Genomic DNA, 10,320 nt, shown 5'->3' with positions numbered 1-10,320 from the left:
ACTGTTGTGTGCTAATCTCCACATGAATTGTTGGATCTTTGGTTGGCAGGGGATGTCCCAAATTTTCTTCCATGAGAAACAAGGTAGCTGACCTGAGATTGACGACGAGGCTGAGCTAGCATCTCTTGCTTTGACGTACAGTTTGTATGCAGATTTTGCTGAGAATTGGCCTTTACTATCAGGGAACCATGCATAGAAATCTTCAAACTCTTCTCGGATTGGCGTCGCAAGGATGACCTTGGCATCTGCGTCAGCAAAGATATTCCTGACCATCTCCCTATCCCAGTTCGCGGTTTCTGGATTAATTAGTTCACATACCCGAGTAAGAAGGCACCTTCTTCTTGGCGTGATGGGAAATCTCTGGCCCTCCCTATTCAGCCATGGATCCTTCCAGATATTGACCTCAGTCCCATCACCAATTCTGCATATTAGGCCCTCCTTTAAAAGATGCACACCCTTCAGGATACTCCTCCAAGTATATGAGATACCAGGTGCAGGTGCCGCCTCAAGAATTGATGTAGATGGAAAATAACGTGCTTTAAGAACTTGTGCACAAAGGGAGGTTGGGTTCTGGAGGAGCCGCCACGCCTGTCTTGCTAGCATAGCGATGTTGAACCCATATAGATCTCGGAATCCAAGGCCCCCATCCTTCTTCGGCCTTGTCAGAGTCTCCCAACTCAGCCAATGCATAGTGTTTTGCTTTTCCTGCTTTGCCCACCAAAATCGGCATATCATGCTCCCCATCTGCTCGCATAAGGATTTAGTGAGGTCAAAACATGACATGGCAAAAGTAGGGATTGCTTGATCACAAGCTTTAATTAGGACGTCCTTCCCCATCTTAGACAACAATCTCTCAATCCAACCTTGGATTCTTTTCCAGATTCGTTCCTTGAGATACTGAAAGGTTTTTGCTCTATCTTGTCCCACATAAACAGGTAACCCCAAATACCTTTGGATCTAGCCTCCGTATTGATATGTAGCTCAGCCAGGACACTTTGCTTCCTCTCCCTCCTTGTGTTTTTGCTGAACATGACCGATGACTTATCGTAATTAACAATTTGTCCCGAGCACACCTCATACAGATGTAGTATACTTTGCAGATGCCTGGCACTTTCGCTTGTAGCTTTAATCAGTACCAACGAGTCGTCTGCAAACAATAGGTGGTTGAAACTTGGGGCTGCATTGCAAATACGTATACCAGTCAGAGTTCCATTCACTTCTGCCCTGTTCAGTAAGGAGGAGAACCCCTCCGCGCAAATGAGAAAGAGGTACGGTGAGAGGGGGTCACCTTGACGGAGGCCGCATTGGGGCAGCACCACATCCGTACACTCTCCATTCACTTTGAATCTGTATGACACCGTGGACACACAAAGCATGATCCGTTTGACCCATGTCTCCTCGAAGCCAAGTTTATACATCATCTTTTCCAGAAAATCCCATTCCACCCTATCATAGGCTTTACTCATGTCCAACTTCACTGCAGCGAACCCTTCCTTTCCTCTTCTCTTTCTCTGCATATAGTGTGTACATTCATAAGCAAGCAAAATATTATCCGTGATCAATCGGCCCGGAACAAAGGCACTTTGGTTAGGTGAGATAATGTCTGGAAGGATTTGTTTCAACCGATTTGCAAGTACCTTAGAGACCAACTTATAAACAACATTGCAGAGGCTGATTGGTCTCAAGTCTTTCATGCATTCCGGATTTTGCACCTTAGGAATCAGCACAACACAAGTCTCATTCCACCCCTCGGGCATGGGTCCCCCATTCAGCACCTCAAGCACTTCTGCGACCAGTTTTTCTCCTACAATGTCCCAGTATTTTTTGTAGAACACCGATGGCATACCATCGGGTCCAGGGGCCTTCAGGTCACCAATACTTTGGAGAGCTTCAAACACTTCCTTCTCAGAGAAGGGCTCATTCAAAACCTCATTCATTTGCGGGGTAACACGTGCATCAACCTGACTCATCATCTCCTCCATTCTTGTTGCCGTGTGGGACGTAAACAGATTAAGGAAATAGCTAGTCACGACTTCCTTCATGGCCTCCTTCTCCTCCACTACAGTACCATCTTGTCTCCTCAATTTCTTAATGTGGTTTTTCTTCTTTCTATCCGAGGCTGCTGCATGGAAAAACTTCGTATTTCGGTCGCCTCCCTTCATCCAATGGACATGTGCCCGCTGTCTCCAATATAACTCCCTCCGATCCTCGAGCCTCCCCAGTTTAAATCTAAGTAGTTCCTCCCTCCGAACCTGCTCTGCACTAATGCTGCTCCTTCGACACTTCTCCAACTCCTTCTTTGTTTTGCTAATTCTTTTCTCCAAGTCCCCCAAAATATTTCTACTCCAGTCCACTAATTCAACCATGACTCCTTTAACAGCTGCTGCCACCCCTTTTCCTTCCAACTGCACTCCCTTCTTCCAAGCATTTTCTACCATTGCCCTACAGTCCTCTTCCTCCAGCCACTTCGCCTCAAACCTCGGCGTAGAGCTCCGAGTCGCGCCTTGCTGTCTCTTAGCTCCTCCTTGTGTGTCAATGATGATTGGTCTGTGGTCCGAGTGTCGAGGATCTCCGTTAGTGACCTTAAAAGCAGAAAACCGGTTGCACCATGATTGTGTAGCCACTGCTCTGTCAATCCGCTCCTTTATGTAATTAACTGCAGTATGGCTGTGATTCCGCCATGTAAATGCATCTCCTATGAAGCCCAAGTCTCCAAGTTCACACGCCTCAAGTGTAGCTTTAAACTTGTCCATGCAATTCTGTGATCTAGGTGCCCCCCCTTCCTTCTCCCATGGGTGTAAAACCTCATTGAAGTCTCCTGAGCAAAGCCACGGTTTGTTGTTTTGTACCTTCAGGTTGCTCATAAGACGCCAAGTTTTATCCTTATCATCATGTTTCGGCTCCCCATACATCCCTGTGAATCGCCACACAAACCCGTCCTCTTCCGTGATCTCCGAATCGATGTGATATCTAGACATGAAGCCCACCACTCTCAAGTTCACCTCATTCTTCCAGAATAAAGCCAAACCTCCACTCTGACCTTCACAGTCCTTAACCATCATATTCGTAAGGCCCAACTTCCACCGCAGCCACTCCAGCCTACTACGTACCAATTTCGTCTCCGACAAAAAGAGTACGTCGGGGTCCTCCTTCTCCCGGATATCCAGGAGTCCTCGAATTGCCGGGCCATTCCCCAAACCCCGGCAATTCCATGTGATGATTCTCATTTCTGCTCGCAGGACTGACTCGGCAGTCCCGCATTCAAAACGGTGTGTACTCCCTCCATTTCTTGGGTACTTGCTTCGTTCCCTTTGATTTTCTTCGGTGACCCCTGGCTGTCCACTTCCATCTCCTCCCCCTCCTCTTTTTTTCTATTATTACTCCACATGTTTTGCCTTCCACACTCTCCCTGGGTTTTCTCTTGAACTTCCCATTCCTCCCTCTTGGTTCAGCCCTTGGGCTGTTTACAATATTTCCTACCCCATCTTCCTCTTTGTTCCCTGGCACACTGTGGTTTTCATTCGACCCATTCCCAACACCCACTATCACACCACCACCACCCCTTACTGCCGTCTCTGTAATGTTTTCCATCCCAGCCAGGCTTGGATCGTTGGCGTCCCCCTTCCCAAAATCAAGTTGTTTTTTATTCTTCTCTCCCACTGCAGTGTCATTAGCCCCCTTAGCAGTTGGACCAATCTTAAGTGGACTCGTGACCTCCTCCCCATCATCATTCTTCTTCTTACCCCCATCGGTTGTGCAAGTTGGTGGTTTCCTCCACGATGGTGCATCACTCCTGCTCTTTCCCTCACTATTCGACCAACCCTTCTTCCTTCCCGAGCTGCCTCCACTCGTCTCCCTCGGTCCACCCCGGACCATGTAATATGATTGAGGCTTCTCTGGGGCATATTTCATCCATCTCCCGAATTCAGCAGCTTGTCCCCTTTTGAGTTTTGTTTTACAGTCCTTATCTAAATGCCCCAGCCTACCACATGTGTAGCAGAAGTCTGGCAAAAACTCGTACTCAAAACGGCACCATATTCTTTCATCTTCCTTTCTCTTCTTCTTCCTCCCACCCGTTTCGTCTTCCTTTTCCCTCTCTTCCTCCTCCTCCCCTCCCTCCTCCTCCATTGCCCCATCATCCACTGGATCAATATCCAGAAAGATTCCTCGCATAAGTGGCTCAGCAATTCTGATTCGCACCTTCACTCTCAGGCACTACCCCAACGCCGAGCCATCCTCACCCGAATCCACTTCTACCAATTCCCCTATCTCATCTGCTAGATCCTCCCCCATTTCCTTACACATCATTCCCAAAGGAACATTAAAAATACGGACCCATATTGGAACTGTTTCAAACACATATTCATCTAGTGTCTTCCTAGGGTCGAAATCCTCCATCACCAGAAGCTCCTTGCCGAAGGTCCATGGCCCGTTCTCGAGCGCCTTTCGTTTTCCTGCCTCCTGATGGAACATAAACAGAAATCGGTTCTCCCCCATCTCCTTGACCTCCAATCTCTTCATCGGGCACCACACTCGCCCCAGCGCAATCGCCATCCCTTCTGCATACCCTGGCCTGTCCGAGATCAGCTTCCCCATCGCCTTTGGCACACTTCCCTCCCTCGCCGTCGCCCTCTTCCAGCCCACCTTGACTCCCCTCCTCTCTGCCTCGGACAGGTTCATCTTCTTCAACATTCCTTCGACTCCCTCCATGCTACCCCCCAGCCTCCAACCGCCCGTGCGTCACCGGAGAAACGAAAAAAGCTAGGGATTTGGTGGAAGTACGACTGCGTGCCCCAGACTCACACGGAAGGCCTCTGGTGGAGATGGGTTGGGATCTATGCGGACGAGAGAGGGAGGTTGGGTCGCTGGTCTCCGAAGCTGCCGAAGGCGGCTGGGACGAGATGGATCTGCCGCCGCCGGGGTGGGGGACGAGGAGGCGAACCCTAGGTCGCCACAAGAAGCGCCAGACAGGAGACATGAACAACGATGATCTAGTTGATCATTTGTGGTTGCTTCATGGTCAATAAACTTCTTCCTGTTATTTCTACTTGCAGTGATTTTTATGCTTGATTTTTATAAGTTTCGAATCAAAATTATAAATTGTGGATTTGAAATGATCATTAAGTATGTATGTCTGATATAAATTGTTCGAATTATTATGTTGATACTATATAGATGCATCTGACATTTGTATGCTTGTTTAGTGAAAAATAGAAGAAAAAATAACAGATTTTGAGGAAGATGTTTACATGAACCGAGAAAAGACCTCTTACAACTTCCTCTAAATTACGTAAATTATATGAACACCCGGTAAAATTGCTTAAAAAAGAAGTGTTGGGAATGCTTAAAAAAAGAAGCGAAAGGGTGTACTAGTCTAGTAGCGTGGACAGCCGCAGCCGCAGGAGTGTTCTCGTCTCATCTGAGTCCGTTCCGCCGCCTCCGCCTCCGCCTCCGGCTGCTGGTCGCCGGGGAATTCGAGAATCATATCCTCGTGCCCGCAAACAGTAGGTACCATTGCCCGCAGAGCAGGCCTTCCCTACTCCTCTAAGGCTGCATTACCTCTACGAAATGCCATGGCCTTCCTAGCCTCCTAGCTAGGGTTTGCTCTGCCTCCCGCTCTCGCCGATGTTCGAGGAGATGGCCGCCGATTCCAGCATGGGCATGGGGATGGGCTTCCACCAGGGGGCCTCCTCCTTGCACCACCACCGCCATAACATGCTCTCCTTCCAATCCAATCCCGATTCCGCCCCCGCCCCCGCCCCCGCGCCCCCTGCCCCTCCCGTCTTCCTCCCCTCCCCCAACGCTCCCGTGCTCCAGGGGGCGCCGCCCAAGTACAAGTTCGTCACCGGCTCACCCTCCGACTGGACCCCCTATGAGCTCTCCATATTCCAAGAGGGCCTCGCCAGGTTCAACCCCAATCCCTCCTCATCGCTGTTTTGCTACCACGCGGGCACTGCTTGACTTAATAATGTGCTAATGGCAACACCAGGTATGCTCGTGAGCCCACCATTATGAAATACATCAAGATTGCTGCTATGCTGCCCACTAAGACCATCAGGGACGTCGCGTTAAGATGCCGATGGACTGCTGTAAGTGTTCTTTCCCCTGTTGCAACCACAGTAGTTGTGTACAAGCAGAGAGAACAGAGGGGTCCTTTCCTGTTTTCTTGATGTGCTATTTCCATTCTAGGGAAAGGAGAGTAGGAGGAGGAAACCTGATGAATTCTATGCTGGGAAAAGGATAAGGGACTTGAAGGTAGTCTCGTATTTAATGATTGGTTCATTTGGATACTTATTCTGGTTGTTGTAGATTTGAACCTTTCACAGATCCTTTAGTTTGTATCAGGAGTATTAATCTTGTTTTTCCGATAATGAAGTTCCCTGGACATCGCTGCAGGAGAAAATGGTTGTTTCTACCTCACTAGCCAATTTTCAGATGGCACCTCCAAATAATCTAGTCCCCTTCTCGATGTCGATGCATCATCCAGGTCAGAATAGCCTGGCTACAAATGAAGGTTGATCCCAGATACAATTTTTTTGTTTCAGTAATGGCCAAATGTTGTTTCCTCCCTTGAAATGTGTGCAAAGATTTATCCAACATCTTTAAAATCCTATTTTGTGGTCGAAGACTAATTTCTTGAGATTATGAGTTATGGTTAATTACATGGAGATAATTCCTTCCTTTTTTTGTGGTCAAACCATGGATACCTGTATCACTTGGAATTTAATGCTTAGTGTCACTTCCAGCGAGCATATGGAAGCCGATGAGTTTAAAGAACTAAATGTAGTCTTAAGTTTGTGTACCCGGGTCTGCTAGAGTGATTTGCTGCATTACACACTAGCAATGTGATTATAATTCTTCCTAGATATGATGAATTGATGACTATCAAAGAATGTTTTCCTTGTATAATTTCATGGACCTATTTCATTTTCGCTTACTTCTCCTAATAATTTTCATATGTTAATGTTCTCAAGCAGTCCTCGTTTTAGATAATGCAACTCAGCATCTTCTGGAGGAAAATAACCAGTTACTCAATCAGATCTCTGCAAATATTGAAACTTTCAAGGTTTGCATGATTTACCTTTTGTCTCTTATCACTGAGCATATTTTACCAAATGGGTATTGGGTAGTGGGCAACTGGGCACTTATTATTAGGGGCATCCATCCACAGATGGAACATGTAAATGAAAATTTACATTTTCATGCAGCACATATTAATTCAAAGCTACACATGAAAGCTTGAGCTGTGCTAATTGTGTCTGAAATTCCAAATTTCCTATAGCTGGGGGAGAACATGGATCTCTTTCTACGCACGAATAACAATATTCAAACAATTTTGAAAAGGTATGACATTGTTATCTGTTGCATTTTTCTTGTATTTCAATTATTTCCTGTATGCTACTTTAATTGCGCACACATGACATATGCGTAGGATTTATATGTTTGAGTTTTTGTCATCTACTTTAATTCAGTTTGTTCGAGTCATTTCTTTATAAGAATGTGTAGGATCTTGCATGGCAGCTATCAGATCAAAGGAGCTGTAAATATGAACCGAGTGAGTGATGACACCACTTGTGTATGTTAATCTTTAGCTGAGGACATTCCTATCATTTATTTTTGTCATCAGAGGAGTCCTTGTCTCATAAATTAAAGTAGTGAGATGCAAGACAGAGCATGATTTGTACAGTTTATGCCAATATGCTATCTGTTCCTTGTTGAAGTTTGCTCACTTATACATAAATCTATGCTGTAGAATGAGTGAGACGCCTGGTGTCATGGGTCAGATGCGTCCCTTGCCAGAACCTGTAAATGAAGGCCAACTAAATTCACTTCTTCAACTGGATAGAGTGGTAAGTTCGAAACTTGTGGTTTGTAGGATTCGTACATGATCTCACCAAGATTCGTGATAACACTGCATGTTAAAATGTGAAGTATGTGAGTTAGTTATTGGCAGGCTCTAACATAGCAGAAATGTAACATCTGTACCAACGTTTTGAATATATACATTAGTGCTATGCATCTTCATAATTAATGATACGAAACCTGCCATGAAATAGGAAATGCTTCAAGAAAAAACTTTAATGCATTGGTCACTTCATAGTGTTGCTCCGGTGTCATGGTGCAGTATTTGATTACTTTTTGGTAATTGCGATAATATGATTTTGGTTTTGTTGTCTTCTCCTGAAGGTTGCCTCTTATGGCGATATACTACATAACACTCGTATGAAGGATGAAGCATGAAGTTAATGTAAGATAAATTGGGGGCGATGAGACATAACCATCCTGTAGCGAAAAAGATGACATGAGCTTTTGCCTGATCTGTACAAATGCCACGAAGAAGACCTACAATGTAGAATTAGATGTTATACTGACCAAGGCGGCATGGAATAAGTAATGATGCCTTCGAGGGATGTGTTGTTTCCTTTTTTTGGTGCGAGCTAATTGCTTCGGCTGCTGGCTGTCGATCCTTGATTCTTGGGAAAGTAAGGGAATGTAAAACGGGATGAGGTAAGGGTGTGGTTTATCACCCTTTTGTGTTGTATTGGGAGCTGACTTGATTCAGACGGCTGTAAATATCGGGTGTGGTTGCCGCATGAGTTACTTGTCTGATGATGATGCTCAAACGAAAAGACATCGTGCTACTGTTCTCATTGTATAAGTACAACAATTGATTCTTAAGTTTGGCTTACTTATTTGACTACTGTAATCTCGGCTTGTGTTTGCATTGCCGGGAATTGGGCCGAATGATTATATCAATGCTATGTAGGGGTGAAACTGCCGTGTATTTGGTTGGATAGTTTCTCTTGAACGGATTTGGTTGGACAGTGCTTGAACTGTATCCTATTTTCTGTTTATTTATCTTTTGGAATCGAAATCAGGATACAAGATTCGAATAATGGATTTGTTGGATTATGTCAGATTTAGACATTGTACAGTAATGGAAATCCGAGTGGGATAAAAAACACACATACACCACATGCATATATGAGGAATATATTATCACTAAAAGTTGCATGATTAATGCATAGTACTAGAATATTAGCAATTCCCCATCCTAACATTCATACTTTGATTTGAAATTGATTGTGTTTGGATGTCAAAATCCTTTAGCCTCTGATCGTGCTGGAAATTAGGTAAACCACTTTCACCCTCAGTGACATGCTCCGGTAGAGATTCGATTTCGTAGAAAAGATGCTGATATTATTGGTAGTGAGTAATAAAGAGGTGAACAAACGGTCACATATAAAGGGGGTGTAGCTCATATGGTAGAGCGCTCGCTTCGCATGCGAGAGGCACGGGGTTCGATTCCCCGCACCTCCAACTTTTTCGATTTTTACATATTAACATGAATTGTCTTTTTCTCTTCTTCTGAATTTAACATCAAATGTCAGATGATTCCCCGCAAACTTTCTAATGTGTATGTATATCCATGAGCTCTCTGTGATTTAGCATCAAATGTTTGAATCCACAACGTGTTGAACTTTAAATTAGGCAACTAGCAGAATTGTGAGTGTCCATTTATAGGACACCCCATCCATTATCTATACATATTATTAAAGAGACGTGATATTCTTGATTTCGTCCCTTTTTTTGATCCCGCTTCAACTAATTTCAGTGTGCTATTTGGAACCGATCACCTGTTTTGGCCCAATGAAGGAAGCCCCCCGGCGGTGCACTATGAACAGGCTTGGAGAGCTGGCAATTTTTTTTTGCAATATTCATTTTACCAAAAAAAAATCGATTGTCAGCAAGAATTCGTTTGTCCCATTACAATGCACGGACATATTTTCAAGATAAACGTGTCACTTGACTAGAATTGCTAAACTGCAAGATATTTTCCCCCTCTCTCTCTTGCAACGTCCGGGCATGTTTGCTATATTACAAAAACATGTTCACAAAATCAAGGGTTTCGACTAATTTTTAGTCAAAGCTTTTTCATAGGTAATATTTTTTTGTGGCGAAAAAATTCTGATCTATTTATTTTTAATCATGGTAGTCCAATGAACATAAAAAAATAAAAATTACTTTCACATTCATAGACCACCTATCGACGACTACACACACAGAGGCAAGCCGGAGGCGCGCCACCGTCATCGCCCCTACCTTGCCGGAGCAGGAGAAAACTTGTTGTAGTAAACAGATGGGAAATCGTTTTGCTAAGGCCCCACAGGACCAACGACCAGAATAACAACCGCCGACGAAGAGACGCATATATCAGAAGGATCAACCTAAGGACACACGAACGAAGACCAGATCCATGACAGGCAATCACCGATCGAATCCCACGATATCCACAGGAAACACACCTCCACACGTCCT

At 44.9% G+C, this 10,320-nt stretch overlaps 1 protein-coding gene and 1 non-coding gene across 11 annotated transcripts; both read left to right on the top strand.

The window, feature by feature from the left end:
- The first annotated feature begins 5,367 nt into the window (after positions 1 to 5,367).
- On the top strand, positions 5,368 to 8,689 carry LOC123159357 (uncharacterized). Of its 10 annotated transcripts, none has more exons than XR_006479655.1 (9): positions 5,368 to 5,906; positions 5,990 to 6,089; positions 6,190 to 6,255; positions 6,397 to 6,487; positions 6,990 to 7,066; positions 7,283 to 7,344; positions 7,498 to 7,555; positions 7,754 to 7,850; positions 8,188 to 8,689. XR_006479655.1 is itself a non-coding variant. In XM_044577187.1 (8 exons), the coding sequence occupies exons 1-8, from the start codon at positions 5,626 to 5,628 to the stop codon at positions 8,239 to 8,241; spliced, it is 828 nt and encodes a 275-aa protein (XP_044433122.1). In that variant the 5' UTR covers positions 5,368 to 5,625; the 3' UTR covers positions 8,242 to 8,689. The 10 variants fall into 10 exon arrangements, 4 of the variants coding, with proteins under 4 accessions (XP_044433122.1, XP_044433121.1, XP_044433120.1 ...); XR_006479654.1 differs by having other exon boundaries at positions 6,978 to 7,066; positions 7,507 to 7,555; XR_006479653.1 differs by having other exon boundaries at positions 6,978 to 7,066.
- A 559-nt stretch (positions 8,690 to 9,248) lies between these two features.
- On the top strand, positions 9,249 to 9,321 carry TRNAA-CGC (transfer RNA alanine (anticodon CGC)). Its single transcript has one exon. It is a non-coding gene; the product is annotated as a tRNA-Ala (tRNA).
- The last annotated feature ends 999 nt before the right edge of the window (positions 9,322 to 10,320 follow it).

This window comes from Triticum aestivum, chromosome 7B (genome assembly GCF_018294505.1).
Source record: "Triticum aestivum cultivar Chinese Spring chromosome 7B, IWGSC CS RefSeq v2.1, whole genome shotgun sequence".
In the NCBI taxonomy this organism is placed as follows: Eukaryota; Viridiplantae; Streptophyta; class Magnoliopsida; order Poales; family Poaceae; genus Triticum; species Triticum aestivum.
Note: the sequence above shows the minus strand (reverse complement) of the source record. Positions and strands in the feature narration are given on the sequence as shown.

What these genes read in the sequence shown, in the direction of transcription:
- LOC123159357 (XM_044577184.1), top strand. Translation starts at nt 5,626, where the DNA reads ATGTTCGAGGAGATGGCCGCCGATTCCAGCATGGGCATGGGGATGGGC. An exon ending in TTCCAAGAGGGCCTCGCCAG is followed by an intron (nt 5,907 to 5,989) that starts GTTCAACCCCAA and finishes TGGCAACACCAG; the next exon opens with GTATGCTCGTGAGCCCACCA. An exon ending in TAGCCTGGCTACAAATGAAG is followed by an intron (nt 6,515 to 6,977) that starts GTTGATCCCAGA and finishes GTTCTCAAGCAG; the next exon opens with TCCTCGTTTTAGATAATGCA.